The 26,517-nt window shown below is 37.8% G+C and overlaps 1 protein-coding gene across 2 annotated transcripts in view; it reads right to left on the bottom strand.

Moving 5' to 3' along the window:
• lcor (ligand dependent nuclear receptor corepressor) overlaps positions 1-26,517 on the bottom strand; it is a 100,571-nt gene that overhangs the window by 20,454 nt on the left and 53,600 nt on the right. For both annotated transcript variants that reach the window (XM_036583919.1, XM_036583920.1), the window contains exons 3-4: positions 21,475-21,554; positions 6,294-6,420 (exon numbers count right to left, since the gene is read on the bottom strand). In XM_036583919.1, the coding sequence (XP_036439812.1) occupies positions 6,294-6,420; positions 21,475-21,554 (207 nt within the window). The remainder of the gene's footprint in view (positions 1-6,293; positions 6,421-21,474; positions 21,555-26,517) is intronic.

Genomic DNA, 26,517 nt, shown 5'->3' with positions numbered 1-26,517 from the left:
ATGCTATATGATTTCCATTCAATATTTAATCTGTAGTCAGTCATTCACTTAACCTTCAAAGTGTTTCAGTAACACTTAATAGATTTTTAGTAATAATTGAACACGTTTCATTTATGACTATCAATGCTATATGACATTTTCAATATTTGACTTCTATTTGATATATGCCTCATCTTCAATGCAAAGTTCTTTTTTTCTCCTTTTTACTCATTGTTACTCTCAAATAAGTGAACTCTGCAATAAATGCCAGTACTTCACTGACAATCCAACTAATCCTTTTGGAATAGGCAAAGTGTGACACGGCTTCAAACAACGAACCTTTCATTATAGAAAAACTTTCAGTCTCAGACTCGTGCCTCAAAGACTTGAGACTCACATGAAGCAACTTCTGAACATCTTTGGGTTTAGCTATTCATGAAATAAATTAAATGCTAACCTATGAAGGCCTTAGCTTACACAATTTCACACATTCACAGTCGTGCTATATTATCACCTACACCAGGGGTGTCCAAACTTTTTTCAAAGGGGGCCAAATTTGACCACATTAAAATACCTAAGGGCCGGTCTATAATTAATAAATTATTCAAAACATTGTATTCTAAATAAGAAAACACAAATGTACAGAACAATTTATATTCATTTTAGTGCAATACCTGCAGCAGGATATCAAAAGAGTGAAAACTATCGTAACTGACTGCACATTATTTAGGTTGAATATTTTCTTTAAAACATTTATGCATAATACTTAATAATCTTTAAAACACATCAAATATCTTCTGTCTGCATTTCTCATGTTGATTGTATTTTATTACTTAGTTTCTATGAATTACCAGACCCCTGGAACTGAATAAAAAAAGCAAGTCTTATATTTCTTAAGTCATATAACCAACTAAACACAAAAAATATTATAGAAATAGTCCTTGTGTCAAAATTCAAACCAGATGCTACAACTCACCAGAAGAGAAAGCCCACTACAAACTAATGTGAGTGGTTGAGCTGCGCCCTTGACTGCATTATATGCATTAAGTCCGGACAGCTGTAGTTGTGACACGTAAAATGTCATCTAAGTAGCGATCAGTCAGCCTAGACCTCAAGCAGTTCTTGTTTATGTTCATAACAGAAAAGGTCTGTTCACAAATGTATATGGAACCAAATAAGCTGAGCATTCTCTTGCCGTGTGTTCGCATCTGGGTTCGTCAGGTTTTGATAAAAGTTATGAAAAGAGACCTGCTGATGTCGGCTGTGAAGCTCATCATCATGCATCTCAATCAGCTTCATCTGAAGCTAATGCGGTGCGGCATCCACAACTACTGTAAAAGGACAACAGAAAATGAGCATGTCCTCCTCAATCTTGGAGAAATCCTTAAAGTGCTCATTGAACTCCCGCAGCCGCATATTTTCCCACGTCTACCAACGTTCTCGCTTGGCAAACTGTCCAAAACCTCTTGCAACGCGGGGAAGTGTGTCATGTTTGGCTTGGTTTGCGACAGATGTCTCTTGAATAGTTGGAGCTTGGTAGCAAAGGCCTTGGTAGCAAAGGCCTTGTGTGCATACAGCTGGCTCACTACAGCATCTTTTCCTTGTTAGGCTGGTGTTTAGTGCAGTCAAGTGCTTCGTGATATTGACTAAAAATGCCATATCTGCCAGCCAAACAGGATCAAAGAGTTCCCTCACTGGACGTCTCTATTCAGTCAGAAACTGTGCTATCTCCATTCTAAGTGAGAAAAAACATGCAACATATATCCACGACTGAGCCATTGGACATCGTTGTGGTAAATTACATGTTCAGGCTTGATATCTTGAAGAAACTGCTGAAACTGGCAGTGGTAAAGGTCTTTGGTGCAAATCATGTTCACAGTTTTCATTACTGTAGTCATGACATGGTCAAATTTCAGGCACTTAGTGCAGAGCCTGCTGGTGTATTAAGCAGTGAGGTTTAATGATGCAAACGAGTGAGGCTAATCCACTCCGCTCACCAGTCATCACTGGTGCGCCATCGGTAGCTATTCCATTCATTTTGTCTGAGGACAGTTTCATGTCTTCAACTGCCGAAAGGACAGACTGAAATAAATCCACTCCTCTTGTCTGGCCCTTCAGACTCTGAAGATCCAGCAATTCTTTAGTGATATTTATGTTAGCATCCACACCTCTCACAAAGATTAGCAACTGCGCAGTATCAGTCACTTCTGTACTTTCATCACATGCTAATGAAAAACAGCCAAAAGCATGACACATCTTGCTCAGTTGTTTCTTGATGTCTGATGGTACAGCCCCCTATTCTCCAGGCTTTAGTGTTAAGGCACGACTGATAGTCATAAAGTCCTGCTTCTTTTCAGGGCAAATGACCTCGACCACTTTAGTTAAACACTCTTTCACGAATTCACCATCAGAGAAAGGTTTTCCATGCTTAGCGATTAACATAGCCACCTCGTAACTTGCTCTGGTCAAATTCTCCTGCGCCCCCATGCCCTGAAGAAAAGTTGCCGCTTTAAGAATAGGGTAGCTTCCAGGTGCTTACGTTTCTCTGCCCTCTCATCCCCTGAATATTTACTATAATGTCCATGCTTGGTTTCATAATGTGTCTTAATATTCAATTCTTTAATTTCCGCAATAGTCTCTTGACATATGAGACACACTCATTTGCTGTGGCTCTCCAACCAAAAATATTCTGATTTCCATTTCTCTTGAACTACATGAAATGACAGTCTGGGGTCTATTTTTTGTGATTTAGACTACTCACTGCTTCAAGTATGTGTTTAAAGCATAGATAATGTTAAGTTTAAGTGAGTGTCCAGGATTTGTCCAAAATCTTTTGAGCATTTATTATTTTCCAAAACCTTTCCAGGCCTGCGAGACAGAATTGCTAAATTCTATGGTTTCTCCAGTATTTCCATGATTACACAAAACCTGTAAATAAAACCTTTAGAATTATAAAGGTTATAAACACATACTGGAATGGGACCTGTTTAGATACAAACTCTATTTTTGTAAATACTTAAACACATGAAATGTAGGCAAGATAGAGAAAAGCAATTAACTCAGTGTGGTACAGTGTAGTACTAAAATAAGTATTGTACTTCAGCATTTCTTAAAGTACTGTACTTATTTATTTTCAATGTAATACAGTACACTGTATTGTACTGAAAATAATGTCCATGTTCATTTTATTTTTGCACATTTGCAGTTTTTCACAAGACTTGTTAATTTTAGCAGCATATACACTACAAATACTGTAAACAAGATTAAACGTACCAAGAAGTATCAAGAAATAAGCACCCCAGACTAATTTTTAATATATCGTGTCTATTGTGCTATAACATTATGCATATTTGGTACTATGGGGACAGCATTTATCTGTTGCACTATGTATACAACATGTATAAGATATGGGTTCCCCTTAAATACGCTATATTTAGCTGAGCCATTCACCTCACTTTAACTATTCTGCACTTAATCAGTTTTTTTTATGAGTAAACAAAGGCACACAGTGTCATTGATGCAAAGCACCTTACAAAGCACAAAGCAGGTCTTACAAAGCATCCCTGGTAACTTTTATGCTGTACATGGATGTAATGTACATTCACTTTCAAAGAGTGGGTTTATACTACTTATAGCAGATCTAAATATGGACATTTGAAACCTGTAAGTAGAGCTGGGCGATATGGCCAAAAATGTTATCACGATAAACAAAATTCATATGGTTCGATATCGATACATATCGCGATAAATGTCAAATCATTATTTCTTTCAAGTTTGAAGGCTGATTTTTGCTCCTTGGTGGTTATTTGCTGTTTTAAACTATCCTTTATGGTCGGAACATGACAAACACTCGCCAAACAGTGGAACATTTCACAAATCTGTCATGGGAGAGTGGGAGATGTGAGCTGTTTTTATCAGCTGGAAAAGCACGGCCGGAATTTTTGTAATATTTATAATTTAAGAAAGAAAAGATTATTTTTAGCTGTCTGGTGATGGGTGCTAGGCTATCCCGTTACAAATGCTAAACAAGTGGCCAACAACAGTACTAAATTGTTTAGTTTCTTAACAACGTCAGCTCAGTACAAACAGCAAACGTTAGCTGGCTCGGTACGTCAGTGATGGATCACACTGCCTTACTGCCATCACTCCTACCACATCCATGTCAGAGCATATCACAGTATTCAAACACCAGCTAGCAGATGACTGGGTTTCTCTGTTCTATTGTAGTAGTTTAAGGGGTGAACCGCAATATATCAACACCAGACAAACAGAGCGCTCCTTTTAGGTACGTGTAAACTGAAAGCGGTGCTTTTGTGTCTTATCTGATCTACAGTATCATCAATTCGCTGTGCTGTGCGAGTGATGGAGCACCGCTTCAAGTTAGCCAGCTGCTAAAAACAGTTAGCCTGGAAAGACAACGCTCTCCCGCTAACGCTTCACAGCGTCCTCAGTTCACTTTCGTTTAAATCAGGGCTGTAATTTACATGAACCCACTTCTTTCTTTCACTTTTGTTGCTTGGGAATGCACTTATACTAAAATATGACTTTTTGAGCTCTGTAACAGCGCTTTAGTTGTGAGAAGCAGACGTGATTTAACGCTGCTAAAGCTTGTTAGGATGTACAAAAAGAGGTGAGTTCACTGTAGGACAGTACAGTTACGCCACCTATTTCGTCACTCACACTTCGTCACAGCAGAACAGACTGCCAGTCACTCCACTCAAACTGGGAATGTATAACTCCAAGTTTCAGCCATTGCTAAAGACTCATTTCACTGGTCGCTACCGCCTCTCTAATCATGTCGAAAACTCGGAAGTGCGCCCTCTCCTGGCAACAGCAGAGTAGTGTCGCTTTCCTTGCAGTAGAAAACACCACCAGGGCTTTCGCTAGAACGTGGGAGTGTGAGAATGGTGTATTATACTGAAAATTTATCAAACCTTGATAAATGGGGAAACACTGACTTCAAACATACTTATATGACCTTTTCTTAAACTTTATATTTCATTCTGTTGTTGTAGTGTGTGTGTAGTAGTGCGAGGCCAAAAGCATGTGTGCTTAAACATCTCATTGCAAAACTATGGGCCAAGGGGAATTTTACCAATTTAACATTTCTGCATATGCGTATATTGTAAAATGGGCTATACAAATAAATTTGAATTTGAAGTTAAATTTGAATTCATAAACAAGGATCTGCAGCTTGTTTTATCGTTTGTGTCTATCCTAGTTTGCATGCATCATTAGCCATCCATAGCTCATGTTGTTCATGACGTGAACTTAAACTAGTCAGATGTGAACTTTCACTTAGTTGATTAACCAAGGCAAACTCAGAGTAGTTAGGACATTACTCCATGAACAGCACACCAGTTTTTAGTAACTTGGCTCACTCGTCATCAAATATTTTTTGATGATTTTACTCTGTCATGATTAAAAAAAAAAACTGATGTCATCAACATGGCACAGCCATGCAGTTTGTGCCAAGCACTGGGACTCGGATATCTTTTTCTTCTTTTTGCCTTGTCATCACATAGAAGTGGACTGAATTTCATGTTACATTTGATAGCAAGATGACACATTCCAAGTTTATATATCTGCAGTATTTCTTATCAAATATTTTAATTCTATAATTTGCTGCATTTCTTTTACCAAATTGTTCTTCTCCTTCTTTTTTTAGAATCCATAGCATTGGATTCTGAGATTTTTGTGATAGCATGTCCATTTTGCTACCCAAATTCATTATTATGTAGTACATAATTATCAATATCAAAAAATATACAATGATAAGCCATACTGCCCAACAGTAATAAATTAGTATTCTAATTTATTGTATGCTGAAATAGTTTGACATCTGTTGCACCTTAAAAATGGAAAAAAATGCTGGCCAAATACAATCAACACACAAACTCAGGTATGAAGTATAGGGCACTATAAATATTTCCTGTTAAAAAGTTCAACCACAAAATGTTCATTTTTCACTTTTTTTTACAGAAATCTTATCAATTCTGTTATTGTGCAAAAAGGGAAACACATATGAGCAAAGAAAACAGTCATACAAAATTATACAAAATGTGTGCCCCCCTGGTCAAATTACATTATTACATATATATATTGTTGATTTTCTATGTGAAAATAAGTACACATCCTCTACAGATATAATTTGACCAGGGTTGTTTATTTATGACTATGTATGTAAACAAGCTTACATGTTTATAAGATATGAAGAACCTTAAATACCTTATCTTTATTACAAAGTTTACTATATTTTGGTCTATTATACAAATGTAAGCAAACAGGTGCTTAAATGAAAACATTCAGCTTACCCCTTTTATAGAGGACAGCATTGAGGAAGTCTTCTGCTTGTCTCTCAAGTTTGATGATCCTGGATTGCTCCTGCTTATATCTGTCCACTTCTGATAAGATTTGGCTGTTCAATCCAGCCAAATTCTCCTAAAGGTGATACATTAAAAAAAAGTAATCATGATTCTGTAGAATGAAATTTTACTAGATTTTATTCTCTGGCTAGCTTCCGATTGGGTCATCTGTATTGCAGTAGAAAGGGATAACATCTGTTTTTTGTTTTTTTTTTTTCTATACAGGATTTTTTTTCTCACTGTGTGACAACTTTTTAAAGCAAAGTATTTGTAATGATCCATAATGAATTTACTTCCAATATCTTTTATTAATCACACAAATGGAAGCGATGTGCCAAGGCTACTGGAAGGCTCTCATTCACTGCTTTTGTTTACAGTTACAGTAAAATAAGATTCTGCGGCAAAGGATGTCCATGCATCACGTTACAGATACCCTGCCCGTTTTCTTCAGTGATTCCATAACTTTGGTTTTGGTCTCATTGTGGATTGTGGGGGTCGCTGTGTCAGTAAAATATCTTCAAGACGGGACGCTGTATGTCGGCTCCAAAGTGGGCAACATAGCACGAAAGCCTTGGGTCTCAATGACCGAGTTCGGACGCAAATCCTTGGCAAAAAAGTTGTGATAGAATTTGTAATTCGCTTCACCCTTTCCGAGTTGTGTGGAAGCTTTGACATCGCTTGCTTGATGGTCCTCTGGTTGGCAGCAAGTACAACCGGAAGGAGAACGGGTGGAAATGTGTAATATGGTTTCTCATGTTTATCGTTTCTAAAATATTTTAGTGTGACACAACTTGCATATAGTGTGGCTCCCGTCCAGGTCCTTTTCCCTTCAACTTCATAGAAGCCAAAGTGCTTCCATACGCTAGCTCAGTGGTCAGCAACATGAGGCTCTTTTGCTGTCCTGTTGCAGCTCCACAGCAGAATTAGATTTTTACGTAAAAATAAAATAATCCTCTTTTGCAGTAAAATAAAGCTCCGCTGATCGTTCTAACACAGTGTTAACAATAGATGGTCTTAAATGCTGCTGATTCGCCCTATAACCCGTGTAGACTGCAGGTCACATAGCAATGCAGACAATCTCGCCTAGCTAGTGGCTAACAAAAAGGCAAAGAGAAATATTTAAGATGAACATTTGGAGTCGAATGGACTTCTTTGCTTTTATAAGCACTGCAGTTGGTTTTCTGGTACTTTTAATCTGCAACGAGAAACTGAAAACACTAAACAGTTGTGAAGCTGAAGTCAGCTTCTTTTTTGAATTTCCCCGTTCCACCTTAAATGGTGCCGCATTTACATTCTGGCACCTCAGGCAGAATTAAAGGTGGAACGGGAAAATTCAAACAAGAAGCTGGCGAATAAGAAGCTGACTTCAGCCTCGTAAAACAGTTGAACATTGAGAGACGTTTTACAAGAAACTATTAAACTTTTGAGGAAAAGTTTCCTGCCGGAAGTAGAAGGAAAGAGCTATAGCTAAAGCTTAAAGTAGAGCAAAGTAAGTCTGTATTTCCGTTTATATTTTTAGCCTATACTAGTACATTAGCACATACTGAGACATACTGGACATTAAATGTTGTGGCTCCCAAGGTAGTTTGACTTTTTTTTTGAAAGGAGAAAATGGCTCTTGTTAACATTTGGGTTGTCGACTCCTGACCTAACCTAGCTTTTAATGCAGAGGGTGCTCATCCATTTGTGTTTTTGTTATGTGCACGCGACAGACTGTCCAAGCGCTGCACTTCCAAGTTCCGCCTTTTGTGCTCTGTCAACATTACGTTATAAATTAAAATCTAGAAAATCGATTTTTGTTATTTGTGAATCGATTCAGAATCATCCATGCCCACATCGAGATGCATCTAAGAATCAATTTTTCCCCCCACCCCAAATATATATACCAAAAGAAAAGCATCATTAACAAGAATTTCATGTATCAGTTTCTTGCTCTTTGCGGTGGCAGATTTTGTTCCATCGCTTGGTAATGAATTACACTGAATTAAACTGAATTAAACTTATCTTCATGTTGTGACAAATATTTTTGTTCATTTGCGACAGCTTCCAAATGAACAGAAGAACATGACATTGTTTACTATAGCACAAAAACTAAACAGCAACTATCCATAGGGCCATTTCCTACTACCTAGTTAACTTTGCAGGTCAAGAAGCCACCTAAGTTAATTCTTTCTGTGATGGTGAGAAGGCTCTAACTGCAGAGCCACAGTATCGCACATACTGTCAGACCCACATTTTCTAAACTACTTGGCTGCTTCAGATATGATAGCAGCTAAGTAGTTTACATTTTATTACATGGAGGGCAAAAAGGTAGTGCGTAACATTTTTAAGAAAGCTTCAAATACCATGACTGAATCTCAAATGGCTCCCTATTTTCTACACAGTGCACTGCAAAGGTCAAGAAACTAGAGCTTCTGCACACATTCTGCTCTAATTGTTAGGAAGTTGTGTAACTAATGGCATATACATAAACAGCTTTCCATTTAACATATAATGCACTATTTGGGCGTAGAAGCCATTGTGTATATGACCTATATAGTGCACTACATAGGAAGCAGTTTGCGATTCAGCCTATGTGATCATGATAAGTCTGTGGCTTGGTTGAGCATTGGCTGAGCAGCTGGCTAATTAATAATAATTTACACCTGTGCAAGACTGCAGTCTGCAGTACCAAAACATACTTTGGTCCTAAAAGAACAAAAAAAAAATGTTACCATAAATATAAACAGATTCTCTGTTAAAAACGGTTTCTCTAATCTAATAAGAGTAAATGTACACCTGTTTTCACTCTATGGCTATTGCATAATGCGCACTAATACTAGCAAATTCCAAGTTCTGACTTTTTTGGTTTTCTTCATTAACTAACATGGTGCCATATCTGTGTCTGGAGGAACAGAAGAAGCCGTTCCTCTTTGTCTCGGAGCTTGGAACTGGGAATTGTCAGTATTTTCTTGCCATGGATAGACAAGCTTTGGAACAGCAGACCTTCCTCAAGGCAGTTGATGTATAATAATAATAATAATAATAACAATAACAATAATAACAACAACAACAACAACAATTATTGTTATTATTATTATTTCTTAATACAACAACAATATAGCGGCAAGCATTTTGCTGCGCAATAATGCCCCCTTTAGGCCGATTGGGCTCATGTCATGCGCCTCAGAAGCGGGAGGGACTACCTATTGACCAAGTTTCAAGTCACTAGGACCTACAGTATGGTCTGGGCGATTCGTTTTAGGGCAGAAAAATAATAAGAAATATCTTGACAATTCCAGTAGGGTTCAAGCACTTCGTGCTTGGACCCCTAAAAATCGTAACAATTACAACAGGGTTCCAGCAATACATGCTTGGACAACTAAAACTCCAACAAAAATAATAGGGTCCTAAGCACTACGTTTGACTCTGAAACCAAACTCCTTGATCGGGGTTAGTCCCTTTCCTACTCAGGAGTTGCACAAGGTAAGAGGCACCAGGTGGGTGCTTCAGTTAGTCCAAAATGCTGCAGCCGGAGTCCTCACAAGAACCAGCAAGTTTGACCATATCAGCCCAGTTTTATCAAACCTACACTGGTTGCCACTTAAATGTCGCACTGATTACAAAATTCTTTCACTGACATATAAAGCTCTAAATGTCCTCGGTCCTCTACCAAACTGAACTTCTGTCTTACTATGAACCATCATGCCTACATAGATCACAAGGTGCTGGCTTACCATTAGTACCAAAAATTAATAAAGTGTCATCAGAGGTTAAAGCCTTCTCATACAAAGCCCCCCAGCTTTGGAATAATCTTCCAGTCAGTGTTCGGGGCTCAGACACAGCCTCAGTTTTTAAGTCTGGGCTAAAAACCCACTTGTTTAGTCAAGCCTTTGGTAATTAGTTTTTCCTGTTAGATAAAAGGTGCAGATCTGGGGGTTCGTGGACAGAGTATTAAGGTAAACTAGGAGTGTTGGTGCTGTCTTCCCACTGCTCTCATACATTCACGCAGGTTTGCTGACGGTGGAGCGGAGGGGCGCTGACATCTGGGAGCCCTCATGTCTCTGTTACCTTCTGGCTCTCCCTTTTAGTTAGGCTGTAATAGCCAGACCTGCCAGAGTCTTAACCCTGTTAACTGTAATCAGTGACTCTTTACAGAACTAACTCTCTGTGTCTTTTCTTTTTCTTTGCAGAGTTGAACAGCTGCCCATCCTGTGTGGTCTGAGGCTGTTGCATCTTCTTGCTTGATTGCCAAGCCTTCTGGACCGGTTTGACCACCATGGAGCTTCTCGCTGTACAACACTGTGCAAACGCCGCCTGCATGAACTGACCCTTCTGATGATACTGCTGCTGCTGCACAGACTCAAACTCTAATTATAACCATTGCTTGACCTGTTTTTCCCCGTTTCTGTATTTTAATACTAACACTGTTTCCTATCCGGTGTCGACCAGAGGAGGATGGGTTCCCCTTTTGAGTCTTGGTTCCTTCAACTTAAAACAATATTGAACATGCCTTTTCGTGTGTAACGGAGTCTTCCAAGGTGATTGCAAATCATGAGATGATTGACAGTTTTGTGACAAATGATTTGTTTACTTGCATTCAGAGGCGGGTGACCTTTTTTCAAAGAATGGAAGAACTAACCTACCGACATGTGCTAAAGCAGATGACTAATTAGCATGGATAGGAAAACTAATTAAGGGAATCAGTTGGTTTAGTGGTTTGACTGTGTTCAGTACTGTGTTCGAATTCTGTTTCATTGCATTGTATTTCAAGAGGCTTTATTCTTATTTCAGCTATATACAAGTACACAGTGAAACGAAACAACATTGTTCCAGGAACATGGTGCAACACAGGAACACAAAGTGCAAAACAATACAATTTAAACAGTGCAGACAATACAGTGCAATAAATACGAGACTTACAATGAATACAAAACAGGGCACAGACAGTACACGGTACTGAGAATATGTAGAGTTGTGCAAAGCAGGATGTATCATACTAAGACATACTAGCAGACAGCTAGCATATATGAACATAGAAGTCACTGAGGTAGCCACTAGAACAACAATAACGAAATACAGTATTTGGTTGACCTGATATATTAACTATATTAAGTAAAGTGTTTCAGTGTGAAATGCAATTATTATATTTAATGACAGTAACTCAGACATAGTCTGGAATTGCAAGAAGTGGGGAGTGAAATGGTGTCATTTGTTATATATGTGTGTTAACTTGAAACTTAAACTAATGACATAAAAATAGCACCATTTGTCGGACCCAGAGAGGCTGCTGCGTGTACTACCTTGCCGCCATATATATGTATGAATGTATATGTATGAAAGTGATTTTCAACTTTCATGATTTGGAATGTTACAATTTCTCTATCTGTGTAGTCATTTTGATTTAATACCAATGTCTAATTTATATTTCATGTGAACAGCTGCATTGAAATAGCTAAATTGGAAATGTGCTCAATACTTCTTTCCTCCACTGTATACATACAAAACCAATTCAAAAGTTGGGACAGTTTTATTCAATAAAAACAGAAAGCAATGATTTGAAAACTGTCTTTTACAGGTATTCAACTGAAAAAAGCGCAAAGAATAAATATTTAATATTTTATCCTATCAACTTGATTTTCGTTAACATACATTAATTCCAAATTTGTTGCCCGCAAGATTTTCCAACAAAATTGGGACGGGGCAATGTAAGAGCGGGAATTTGTGGTATGATGAACACCTGTTTTGGAACTTTTTACAGGTAAACAGGTGCTGCTATCATAACTGGGTATAAAAGAGCATAAAAAAAAAACTGGTCACCACTTTGAAAAAACCTTCATGAGTGAATAGCCCAATAATTGAAGAATGATGTTTCTCAATGCACGATCGCAAGAAATGTAAAGATTTCACCATCTACAGTGAAAGATTTAGAGAATCTAGAGAAATTTCTGTGTGTACAGTGCAAGACTGAAAACCAATACTGAATGCCTGTAACCTGCGATTCCTCAGATGGCACTGCATTAGAAAACCAACATGTTTCTGTACACATGGGCTCAGGAATACTTCAGAAAACCCTTTTCAGTAAACATAGTTAATCACTATGTAAAGACTCTACTGTGCAAAAAGCAAGCCATATATCAACATCCAGAAATGGACTTCTTTGGGTTTAAGCTCAACTGATGGACTGCTACCAAGTGGAAACATGTACTGTCATCTGACATATTCACCTTTAAATTTTTTTGGAAATAATGGACATTGTGTTCTCTGGGCCACAGAGGAAAAGGACCATCCTATTACCAACGCAGAGTTCAAAAGCCAGCACCTGTTATGGTATAGGAGTGTGCTAGTGCCAACGACATGGGTAACTTGCAAATCTGTGAGGGCACCATACCGAGGGGTACATACGCATCTTGGAGCAAAATATGCCGCCATCTAGACAATGTCTTAATACAAATATCACATAAAAGACTAGACAAGGTACAATACCGCTAAAGCCGAAATGTGGAAAAGGGGTTTTCGGTCTGATCGTGGTGCATACCTTTTTGAAGAATGCATTTAACATTCTGAAATGCCTAATTCAAAGCTTGTTTGAAAAACAGCTCTGCAAAATGTGCTCCCAGAATTGTCTGGTGCGTTTACGATCCCAGATGCAAGGGGGATGTTGTCAGGGTGGCACAGAGATCTCAGCCCTCATTAGGTGGGGCCATTAGTTGTCCTGCCCGGCAGCTTGACCATAAAAATATGGCAAATGGCTGCAAAGATGGCAAATGGCTTCATGCTCATTTTGATGCAGCCCCTAATCATTGTAGCCTACGTAATCTAAAGTTTCTTTGCATAACTGTAGTTGACAGAAACACTCAATTTTTTGCCAAAATTTTGTAAATGCGCATAGCATTTGCAAAACATTTAAATGGAAACCCAGCCACAGAGAGGGACAGTGAGGACAGGTGAAAAGATCATCGGGATCTCTCTTCCCTCCATCACAGAGATTAACACCACATGCTGCATCCGAAAAACCACCAGCATCGTAGATGACCCCACACACCCCTCACACAAACTGTTCTCTTTTCTGCCATCCGGAAGAAGGTACCGCAGCATTCAGGCTCTCGGAGCCAGACAGTGCAACAGTTTCTTTCCACAAGCCATCAGATTCCTCAATTCCTCATTCCTGAATTGACAGACACCAACACAGACACAAACGCATATACATAACAATATGACACCATCCCACTCAGAAATACCAGACTATGCCTGTGAGACCGTATTTAAATATAATTAGTGCATTTCACACTGAAACACCACTTATAATGTATAATTTTATAATTCATATATCTGACTACTTACATTTTTGCACATTTTATTCCTTAACAATATCTGACTACTTGTATTATTGCACATTTTATTTCTTTAACCATATCGGCTGCTAGAATACTGTATCAACCAAATACTGTATTTCGTTGCTGCTGTTCTGATTGCTACCTCAGTAACTGCTATGCTCATATATGCTAGGCCAGCTGCTAATATGTCATAGTATGTTACACTGTTTGCACAATCTACATATTCTCATTACTGTGTACTTTCTGTGTCCTGTTTTGTATTTATTGTAAGTCTTTCATATTTATTGGACTGTACAGAGTATATTGTATTGTTTTGCACTTGTGTTCATGTGTTACACCATGGTCCTGGAGGAATGCTGTTTCTCTTGAACTGTCTTCTGCATGAATGTGTGTTTGCCGGACATCAGGAGAACACTACCTACTGAAATGCAAAGTGCCAATATTGGTGGAGGAGGGATAATAGTGTTCTTGTGGAATCTTGAGAAAAATCTTCCCAGAATAGTTAAGGCTGTTTCAGCTGTTAATTAATGCTTATGGTTTTGGAATGGGAAGTATGTTACGGCACGGTGTCTGTTATGGTACGGTGCCACATACTTTATACTGTGTACAACACCTCATAAATAAGCTTCCAGGGATAAGGATGGATATTTCAACGAGACAACAACCCCAAATATAAAGCCAAAATAACTCAAGACTGGTTTCTAAAAAAGGTGAATGCCTGCATGGCCTAGAACAGGCGTCGGCAACCCAAATGTTAAGAAGCACCATTTTATCCTTTGAACAAAAATCAAACCACAACATTTTATGTCCATTTCACCATTTCGGCTGTAACTATGTCTCAGTATGTGCTAATGTGCTAGTACAGACTAACAAATTTAATTTAAACCCACTTGTAAGTCAGCCACTCGTTCACTTTCTGGCCTCTAGCTTCACATATCTGCACCATCTCAAATAAGCAAATAAATGCAGCTAATCAGGAGTTCTTGTATAGATGTCCTTAGCCTACCATTTCAGACTTCGTTAACTGGTATCTGACTGCGTTCACTCCCCTTCAACTTGCTCTGAACAATCTACTGCCACAGGATAGTACAGAGCTCTTTTAAGTATCAGTCGCTGTTGAATCATTTAAAGCTAGGAAGCCGGCCTAACTTTTTTTTCCTCAACCCTCCTGTCCAGTACTCCAACACAATGATTGTCTTCACAGAGGGGTTTGGTAAACCTTGCCAGATGGCTCTAAACAAGATCATGGACTCAGGAATGGACTTACAGATAGGATATACAGCAGGGCTTGAGCAGTTTGCTCTCCAGATCCAAGCCTTGGTAGGCCAACTTAAGGCTATGAATATTATTTGTAATTTGTTAATGAATTATTTGTTAAAACTATTTGTTATATTAACATCCATGTTGATTAACTGTTTACACTTACAGGCAGATTTACTAAGAGAGACGCTAATTAACCACAGTCTACTGACACTTCGCACTAGTGGTGGTGGCCAGTTTAGCAAGTTATCTACTAAAAACTTCCGCGCAAATACACATAGGCACAAATTCATAATTAACATGACCAGTACAATATAACAACGTCTGGCTCTTAGATGTGATGTTTTCCGAAACAAAGAAAAATCCTTTCTTTTCTTTGTTTCAGAGTCACTTTGACTCATTGGATCAAAACAATCACTTATTTTCCCAATATTTTGACTTGCGCACACACATTTCCTTCATTATATTAAGAATACACAGTCAGTATTTATCACGAGTCTTGGTAAACTGGAATTGGAAATTCATTTTCATAATCTTCTCACAGTATTTTGTGCTTTGAGAGAGAAACTCCCATTAATGCATTTGCAATGAGGCAAAAGCACAGAAGAGCAGCAACTGCCCCTTTGATCTTATTATGGGTGCTAGATGGGCCTAGCACCTATTTAGTAAATCATGACAGTCACTTTAATTATTTAGTAAGATTTGGAATGGCACAAAATGTTAGTAAATCTGGCCCCAGAGTACACAAGCACCTCAGTCTCACAGTACATATCAACAAAAAGTGAGGCGACGCAAAGAATCTACAAGCTTACAATACACAATAGTTTCATATACCACATCCAGATGTTTTGCTTTGTATCACTGCTGCATTTCAGTGGAGCAGTGGTAATTTAAGAACATTTGAAGTCTATGCGTTGAATTTATATTTTGCAGTCTGCTTGAATTTGGCATCTCAAGCAGAAGCCGCTGTAAGAAGGTGAACTGTGCATCAAAACTGCATTGTGGTTGAAACTTCACCAGTCCAAAAGAGTGTACAGCATGCTTGTACCTTAATCCTGCATAATTAAAAGGAGTTATGCTCTTGATTGCCTCAACCTCTTGCTGGACTGTATGTCTGAGGCCCATGTGGAATGTGTGACTAAACCAATAAAACAAAGAGTAAAAGGTGATTATAAACAAAAATTGTCAGGACACCCACAGGACCATCACAGAGCAGGTATTTTTTTGAGTGGTGGATCATTCTCTGCACTGCAGTGACACCAATGTGGTGGTGGCATGTTAGTGTGTGTTGCGCTGGCATGAGTGGATGTGACACAGCAGTGCTGCTGGAGTTTTTAAACACTGTGTCCACTCACTGTCCACTCTATTAGACACATCTAACTTGTTGGTTCACTTTGTAGATGTAAAGTTAGAGACAGTAGCTCATTTGTTGCTGCATAGTTTGTAGTATTTTTTTGGTGCATTATTCTTAGTCCAGTAGTGACAATGAGGTGTTTAAGAACTCCAGCCACACTGCTGTGTCTGATCCAGCACAACACACACTAACACACCACCACCATGTCAGTGTCACTGCAGTGCTGAGAATGATCCACCACCCAAATAATACCTGCTCTATGGTGTGCAGAGTAAAAGGGGACTAACAATGCATAGAAACAAACTAAATACAGTCTGTAATTGCAGAGCTACTAAGTCTACCTATATGGTAACTGGAGCTGATAAAAATGTACAGTGAGTGTAGATACAAAGAGATGATACAGACAAGGAAGTAATTTTTGAATGTTATGGCTGGTAGGTGTACATATATTAACCCACTTAAATATAAATATGTAACTTCTGCCAAATACTAACTAAATACAACTGATTTTTTCAATATCACCTCTGTTGTGACTAAATGTGAATCAGAACAGAATCAAGAAACCTTATATGATTAATAGAATCAATGAAATGTCTAACAACTAAAATCTGATTGGTTAAGTCACATTCAAAGCCACTGTAAAATAGTGTTCATCCAAGTGTTTCTTGACAATTATAGCTTGATGTAATTAAGTATGTCTTGGCAAAAATATAAATATTTATTATTTATCTGATTTATTAATTAATTTTTTCTTTGTTTATTTTGTTCTTACCTATTTTAGTTTAATTTTTATATATTTTTTTGCAGTCTTTTTTCCTATAAGATTGCTTTCATATTATTTTTATGGTTCTAAAGCACCTTGAGTTCTTCCAGTTATGCAGTTCTATATAAATAATATTCAGACCGGCTCCCTCTACATCAAACCACCTTGGGAGCCGCAACATTTAATGTCCAGTATGTCTCAGTATGTGCTAAGGTCCTAGTATAGGCTAAACAATATAAACGAAAATGCAGATTTACTTTGCTCTGCTTTAAGCTTTAGCTCAGCTATAGCCGCTTTCCTCCCATCTCCGCCAGAAAACCTTTCCTCAGAAGTAGATCAGTTTCTTGTTAAATGTCTCTCAACATTCGACTGTTTTACGAGGCTGAAGTCGCTTCTTATTCTCCAGCTTCTTGTTCGAATTTACCCATTCCACCTTAAATTCTAACTGAGGCGCCGAATGTAAATGCAGCACCATTTAAGGTGGAACGGGAGAATCCGAAAGAGAAGCTGACTTTAGCTTCGGCACTTTTTAGTGTGTGACAGTCTCTCGTTGCAGATTTAACGTACCAGGAAACCAACTGCGCTGCTTATAAATGCGAATAACGCATCGCTGCTATGTGACCTGCAGTCTGCACGGCAATTCTCAGTCGTTGCGAAACAGGGCTTTCGTGGTATGTTGCACACGTCCCATCTCAAAGATATTTTACTGACACAGCGATCCCCCCCGTCTCTACAACGAGACCAAAACCGAAGTTAAAGGAAACAGGTAGAATAGCTGTAACGTGCTGCGTTGACATCCATTACCACTGGATCTTATTTCACCGTAACTGCACATTTTATCCCAGAAGAGTAGCAGCAGCTTCTCGTGCTCTAAACAAGAGCACTGAATGAGAGCCTTCTAGTTTATTCGCCACATCACTTCCATTTGTTTTATTAAAAAAAGATATTGGAAGTAAATTCATTATGGATCATTACAAATACTTTGCTTTAAAAGTACCAAGTCATTTTAAATAACAATAACACCAAGTCACTTAGTCACTTTAAAATGTATATTTTGTGTATATTTAATATATTTCAGTTGGTTTTTCTTGTATTTTTATTTTTACTTATTTACTTTCTGTAGAGTGATTACCTGTGCCTGAACACAAGCATTTCAATGCATAAGTGTCCTGACATGTTGTGCAAATGACAAATAAACTTGAAACGTGAACTAGTTTATAAATAAATGCTATATAGAAAAAAAAAGATGCATCGAGATGCATCAAAATCATTTTATAATCGCATCGCAGCCCTCTGAATCTTAATCGAATTGTGAGGTGCCTAGAGATTCCCACCCCTAATATCCACACATACCAGCACTGTGATTTTATGCCTTATTTTAATGACTGAAATTAAGAAGGTACTAATAGAAAATTTTAATGAAGCACTACTTCATCTATAGTTCAGTGAGGCTCTTGACAATTTTAGGCAAATACATAAGTCATTAAAAATACTGCTACATACAGAAGAACATAAAATATAGTAGCTTGCCAATTACTGTGATATCAGTACCTAATAGAGCTTTGGTTCAGAAAATAGATCATTTGGATTGGACAGATTTTTTTGTACCACTAAATCTTTGCATAACAACTGCCACTGAGCACTAGAAAACTGATATTTAATACACTCCCTGAGCACTTTATTAGGAATACCTGTACACATACTCATGCAATTATCTAATCAGCCAATTGTGCGGTAGCAGTGAAGTGGACAAATTCATGCAAACATGGGCCAGCAGCTTCAGGTAATGTTCATATTAACTATCAGAATGACAGGAAAAAAGTGATATCAGCGAGTGCGTTTACATGTACTAAATAATCCGATCATAATCAGATTTCTGCAGTCTGAATTTTTAAATGGTCATGAAAACAGCATACTCTGATTTGTTAGATTGGAATAAGGTCTAGAAATGAGATTAAGAATCTAATAAAGAGCTGGATTTTAGCTCTGTAAATCAGATTTTTTCAGTGTATGTATACTCCTACTCCGATTTCTTTCGGATTTCTCAGTTTGCGCATGTGTGAAAACAGACCACGGTACCAGAAATAAGCAAGCAGCATTGCCGCGAAATAGCAGCAAAATACTTTTGGACCGATGCTAAAACTGACCACATGCATCACAAAATGAAGGATTTAAATATTCTTCCTTTTCTAGATGATGTATGTTCATATTTTGAGGTAAAATGTAAAATGTTTAAAAAATAAAAAAAATAAAAAAAAGCTGGTGCATAAACTTTGAATTTTACATTATGTTTACGTCACGTCGTCTTCTGAGAGTTTATTGGCCGGTTGCAAAGCAGAAATCCGATTACTGCCTGACTCATAGTTTCCCCATTATCTGATTACACAAGTGCACGTAAACACATTCATCGTATTAGTGATAAAATCTGATTTTCTTCAGTTATCGGATTATTAAATAAACGCACTCAGTGATTCTGACCTGATGAATCTCAATTTCTGCTGAGACACACAGATGGCAGGGTCAGAATTTGGTGTGAATAGCATGAACCCACAGACCAGACCTGCCTCATGTCAACAGACTGGAGGAGGTGGTGTAATGGTGTGGTGAATGTTTTCTTGGCACACTTTGGGCCTGTTAATATCAATCATCACTTAAATGCCACAACTTATTTGAGTATTGTTGCTCACCATGTGCATCACTTGAGGGCCACAATTTCCCCATCTTCTAATGGCTACTTCTGGCATGATAATGCACCATGTCAATGCAAATGTCAGGGAAAATGTCGCCTCAAGATGGGTTCATGAACATGACAATGAGTTCAGTGTGCTTCAGCAGCCTTCCCAGCAACAGGATCTAAATCCAATAGAACACTTTTGGGATGTGGCAGAACAGGACATTTGCAGCATGAAAGTGCATCTGAAAAATGTGCAGGAATTGCCTGATGCAAACATGTCAACTTGGACCAGAAACAAGGAAATGTTTCCAACATCTTGTATAATTAATGCCACGCAGAACTGAGGCTGTTTTGAGAGCAAAGGGAGAACCTACCCAGTATTAGTGTAGTGTTGCTAATAAAGTGCTCAATGAGTGTATATCAAATGTTTGCATGTGCAACTGTTCGCAATGAATGAAGATAAATCTTACACATTGTATACTGTTCTCTTTGCGAACAACTAAACATACAGTCATATGTAAAAGTTTGAACACCCCAGGTAAAATTACACATTTTTCTGACTTGTCCTTTACAGAGAACACACTTATACTGGAAAAAATAAACAACAGTTATACAAATAATTAACAGTGACATATATGGTAAATATATATGGCATATGGTAACAAATATGGTGATAACACTTCCTTTTTGCAAAACCCCCAGAAAAACAAATGTACTGCTTATTTTGGACAAAGAGCATGTGAAATATTTAATTTAACTGTTACACACGCAAGAAAAAATAGATCATCATCTATATGCAGAAACATGTATACACCCTGTGTATATACAAGACCCCTGAACTTTTCTCTAATATGTAGTGGTTATAGCTTCAAACTAAGTATTGAAATAATTTCTTATGGACGATGTGGAGACAAAAAAGCATGATTAGACAAATGACTGCAATGAATATGAAATGCATTCATGTGCTTTGGGCTCAATCTTCAATCTTTCTATAAAGTTTTGTGGAAAGATTAGATCCAAAGTGATGCAGTTCTCTGACTGGGTCAACATTTTAATCTTTCTACCTAAGTTCTTCCAAGTTTGATGGCTCTAGCTTGAAAATTCAGAGTGTGGGGAAAAAAAAAAATACGTAAATTATAGTTCAAGGAACGTGGGAAGGAAAAAAAAAATAAAAGAAACTTAATGACAATTTGTCTACGCTATTGTCTACTCCATTATAAAGCAAATTAAGTTTAATTTATATTTAAATTTTTCTAAGTGTCTATTACATTTGTATTATGGCTGTATTAAAAGGAAAATCACAAACACAACATGAAAACACAACAACAGTCCATGTTCCAACTCTTCCCTAAGTGCAGCCCTGTCATTCATATCACTATGTTACTTCTTGTTTTAAGGGTAAATGTAGCTTTCCTACAATTGCTTTTGTTAGGTTATCTACAGTTCACCTGCAGCTCTTGTCCAGTATAGTCTGCCAAACTACTGGTAGTGCAGTGAAAAGTGCCTTGCTTGTAAATGATACTTCAGAGTAAGTGTAATTTGGTGACAAACAAATTCATGCCACTGTAGTAGATAAAAAATACCTTTGCATTTATTAAGACAGCCATCAAAGAACTTGCAAATTAAAAACTATTTCAATAACAGAGTTACAGTCATGGAGTCAGAGCAACATACATTGCATACTGTAGCTATAGATGGTTTAAAACAAAGAAAAACTGTGATCAGGATACAAAAGAAATTTTATAAACACACAAATCAGTTACCTTCACTTTCTCTCGTCTTAAACAGCAGAAGAAACAGTTTTCATCAAACGACCAATCTGAAACACGCTTTGGCTCGCAATCTGCAAGAGAGCGAGAGAGAGAGAGCGAAAGAAAGAGAGTGAGAGAGAGAGAGCGAAAGAACGAGAGAGAGAGAGAGCATGAGAGGGAGATGGAGATAGAGAGAGAGAGAAAAAGAGGGAGAGCAAGAGCGAGAGCGAGAGCGAGAGAGAGAGAGAGAGAGAGATTTTTTTATACCCTATAACAACTTAGTTGGCAGCGATTAATTTATTTGTGTTTAGTATTCTGTGCAATGTGTTACCAAATACACATTCATTGTCATAACATGAGACTGTATGTTTGTATGTATGTATGCATGCATGTATCTTCCACTAACCTGATTTGAGATTGCACAATAAAAGACTTAATACAGAGTTATAGGCTATATTACGAGGGGAAAATGAAGGACAAATTGCCTGCTGTCTTGTTCTGGGCTAAATTAATCACTATTTGTCAGTGTCAAAATCTTGTCTAGAACATCAGAAATCATGTCGTGAATGGTAATGCAATAACAAGCAAGAGATAGATTAGCGGTTTGCCAAGCTGAAGAAGTATTGTAGTTTAATAGTGAATCTTAATTTGTTACAGATCCTGTGACTGTCATAAGTGGGTCTTAATTACAGTCATTAGTTGTTGAGATCAGATAAACATCTTGATATCTATATCTATGCACATAATCAATTTTGTATATAATGAAACTGTAAAGCACTTAAATTATTTTCATGGTATAATGCACTCATCATCTAAATCGTCTATCAAATGGAGCTTACTGCTGTACAAAAATGAAAATACTGCAGATATAAAACAAGTATCTTTAATCACAGCAGCCATGCAATTAATTTAGCTAAGAAGTGGAAAAGGTAACAGCAAAAAACAGTATCCCTGCTGCTGCTTTATTCTCTACATGGCAGAAATAATCTCATGGCTGCCCTGTTGCCATGACACTCAGTATTCACAAAATCTCTAACAACAGGCTGGGTTAAAATGAAGAAAGTCATAAAGAAAAAAATCTCTTGAAAAAGTAAATACTAAGAAACACAAAACACCTACCGGAAAAGTGGTAAATGGTATGTGTGTCTTTGTGTTTCCTGTTTGTTTCTATCTCAGAGCAATGAAATAAAAAAATGTATATGATAGCAACCACATCTTTTCATAACAAAATGCAGGAATTTACTGCATTAGTCAAGTATGACAAGGATTTTTACAAGGCCAATCTGATCTGCTTCACTGAGCAAAAACAACTGTACAGAGATTATGTATATTTGTTAACACCAACTGGGCAACAAGCATCACGGTATGCGAAGTTAACTGTTCCACAGTTATAAATAAGGACAGTCATTCACACTACTTGCCTGTGAGTTCAGACAGACCACAGTCATTGTAGTACATGTGCCTGGGCTGGACAACATACTTGTAGCTGATCGCATAACTACTGGTTAACTCTGCCGAAGACCCAGTCTTCTTATTTAGTGATTTTAAAAGATATGATGTTTCATCACTTGTGCAAAACCCGTTGAATAATACACCAGTAATTTAATGCAATTTTGGACCAAGGTTTTGATAAATTCTTGTACGGTCAGATGTCCATGTAATCGGAACACACTTCAATCGGAATAGTCTAGTCTGATTGAGGTCATTCGGAATACAATATCTATCTGATTGAACGAAGTGGGTAATCCTGTAAATAATCCGGTAAACAGAAGAATAATAGCCATGCAAACGCCTGTATCTGATTACATTTCCAATCAGAACATCTAAGTACGTTCTGTGCATGTGCATCACGTCATAGCAAAAGTTTATAGCGTTCAACATGGCGGGAGCATAAACTGATCTGCAGAGGAGATGGAGTTAACGCTTTGAGCTTTAAAAGACGGCGGTGGGATGTGGGGGGCATCCAGCTTATGTGTCTCAGAACACAACGCCTTCATGTGAAGTACATTTTTCTGATGTATTTTTAAAGCAATTAAGTGTGCCAACTAAAAACTCATTTCACTCTGACTGGACCTCACGAGATGTTCGCTGTCATGGTAACGTTTACTCTAAGTGGTGCGTGCGTGCGTGCGTGCATATATATATATATATATATATATATATATATTAATCACTGCAACACAGCGATAAACATGCCTCCAACCCAGCTGTTACTGAATGTGTTACTAGCAGTCATCAGTAAACATGGCATCAATTTCCATTGCTATGCTGATGACACACAATTGTATATGTCTTAATAGCTTCTTAGTTGCATCATGTACATCTGTGAAAAACTTTGGCATCACAATCAATTCCCATTTGTTCTTCGATGCACATATAAGCAATATTACTAGAATAGCTCTCCCTTATCTTCGAAATATTGCCATATTAAGAAATGCACTATCCCTACAGGATGCAGAAAAGCTAGCACACAATTACTTTCAGGTTGGATTACTGTAAAGCCCTGCTGCCTGAATGTTCCAGCAAAAGCTTTAACAGGCTTCAGCTAGTCCATAATGCTGCAGCCAGAACACTTACAAGAACTGGAAAGTCTGACCACATCAGTTCAGTCTTATCAACACTGCATTGGTTGCTAGTTAAATTCCACACTGAGTACAAAAATCTGCTGCTAACATATAAAGCTCGAAATGGCCTTGTCCCTGAGTACCTGAGTGAACTTTTCTTATTATGAACCATTACACCCACTTAGGTCACAAGGTGCTGGCTCACTAACCAAGTACTAAGAATTAGTAATATTACATCTAGGCGTAGAGCCTTTTCATACAAAGTCCTCCAGATGTGGAATAAACTTCCAGTGTTCATGACTTCTCAGTTTTTTATTTTAGGCTAAAAATCTACTTATTTAGTCAAGGCTTTTTTTTAATCAGTTTTTCTCATTAGACAAACGGTGCAGATTTGGGGGTTCATTGACAGAGTATTATGGTAAATTGAGAATGTCACTCTCACACGCTTGCTCAAGTTTGATGACAATCAAGTGGGGGACCCTGACATCTCAGGGAGCCCTCGTGTCTTTGCTACCTTCAGGCTCTCCTTTTTAAATAAGCTGTAATTGCTAGGCCTGCTGCCTGCACTCGGTGAACACTATATATTGTTCTCAGTCACCCCGAACAGAACTGTCTGTGTGTTTCTGTGACAAATTGAACAACTGCACATCTTGTGTGGTCTGATGCTGCTGCTTCATCTGCCTTGATCACCCACGTGCTGCACCAACTTGACCAGCATCTGCTGTCCAGTGCTGTGCAGAAAACCTTACATGCATGCCACTCACTCTCCTGGCACTGCACAGACTCAAACTATTTAATCACAGACTTTATTTCACCTGCCTCACAATACACTGACCTCTTCTCATATTTATAATAACTAGGGATGCATCGATACCGATACTGGTATCGGGAATCGGCCCAATGCTGTGCCCATTTACTCCTACTCAAGCTCATAAACAGGCACCGATACTAACATATGACACCACCCTACACCAGAAAAGCTGCTGTAGCTTAGTTTCTCAGTATAGTTACTCAGTACTCTGTGTGCAGCATGTTATTTTGAATTAAACAGCTTTATTTAAAATTGTCCATAGACAAAGCTGTCTGTGTTTCACATAGCATGTCAATTAGACCAAGCGTTTTTGTGGTGTAATATGTATGTTAATTGTAGGCTTTGTCTGGACAGATTTCATTCAAACGTACAGTGCAAGTCACAGAACAAAGAACAATGGGCCTCATTCATCAGATTCTGTTCTTACCTAAGAACAAATCCCAAATAAGAAAACATTAGTGAATGTCAGAATCTTCATGGAAACTGCATCAGTGGGTTTTACGAAGAAATTTCGGTAACACTTTCTATGAATGTCATCTTTGTAAGCATCTATAAACACATTCATAACATGTTATAATGCATTCATAAGACATTATAAACATAGCTATAAATATTTATAAAAAAATGTTTTTACTTTACGCTCTCTAAGCTGGGACTGACTTCTTTGGCACTGACATTATAACATGTTATTAACACTATTTATAATGCATTATATTAACAATTCATACTGTATAATAAACATGGCTATAAAGTGTAATTCAGTGTAATTCTTTTTTATAAATATTTATAACCACATTTATAATGCCTTATGAATACATTATAACATGTTATAAATGTGTTTATAGATGCTTACAAATGCAACATTCACAGAAAGTGTTACCGAAATTTCTTCTTAAGAATGGTTGGTGAATGAGACTCAATCAGCCAAACAAAAAACTTTAGCAACACGAAATGTAAGCTCCTCAGGTGCATTAGCCTCGGATCTGTTACTGTGCCACAGAGATTGAGGACCAAAACTACGAAACATACTTATAAAAGCATCTTTTCTGGAACAACCACTCTTCTCAATTGCAACGGTACTCCATCCATGATATGTAACACAGCTAGCTAATGCACATCACTTAAAATCAGCCAGGTTTTAATTATTTACTTTTTAAGGTACATTGCACTCAATTACACTAACAAGTACGTAGTTGTAATTAGGTTACTCAACAGGGTATCGCAATCGGTATCGGGAAGAACTAAAAAACATGCACTCGTACTCGGTCTGAAAAAGTGGAATCAATGCATTTCTAAATACTAACATCTCTTTATGACAGGCCTCTCACAGAAGTCACTGTTCATAGATTTAACTCTCATCTTCACTGTGATGGACTTGCAACAGTAGTCACTGGTATTCACTGGTAGCGGGACTGATTTTCATAGATCTAAGTCTTATTATTATTCTGATAGGTCTCTAACAGTAGTCATCGGTTATCATTGGTTAATCTAACTTCCGTCCAGTGACAGGATGATTTCATTTTTTTTTCTATATTCAATATTGTATTAATTGTAAAATCTTATCCTCTAGTCAAGATGCTCTTACTGTGTTGCTGTTTTGCTATCCATGGTCAACCTGAAGAGTACTGGTTCCCCTTTTGAGTCTTGGCTCCTCTCAAGGTTTCTTCCTCTTGTTCTTAG

This window comes from Colossoma macropomum, unplaced genomic scaffold (assembly GCF_904425465.1).
Source record: "Colossoma macropomum unplaced genomic scaffold, Colossoma_macropomum, whole genome shotgun sequence".
Taxonomy (NCBI): Eukaryota; Metazoa; Chordata; class Actinopteri; order Characiformes; family Serrasalmidae; genus Colossoma; species Colossoma macropomum.
The sequence above is the reverse complement of the archived record's forward strand: the minus strand, read 5'-3'. Positions and strand labels throughout refer to the sequence as shown.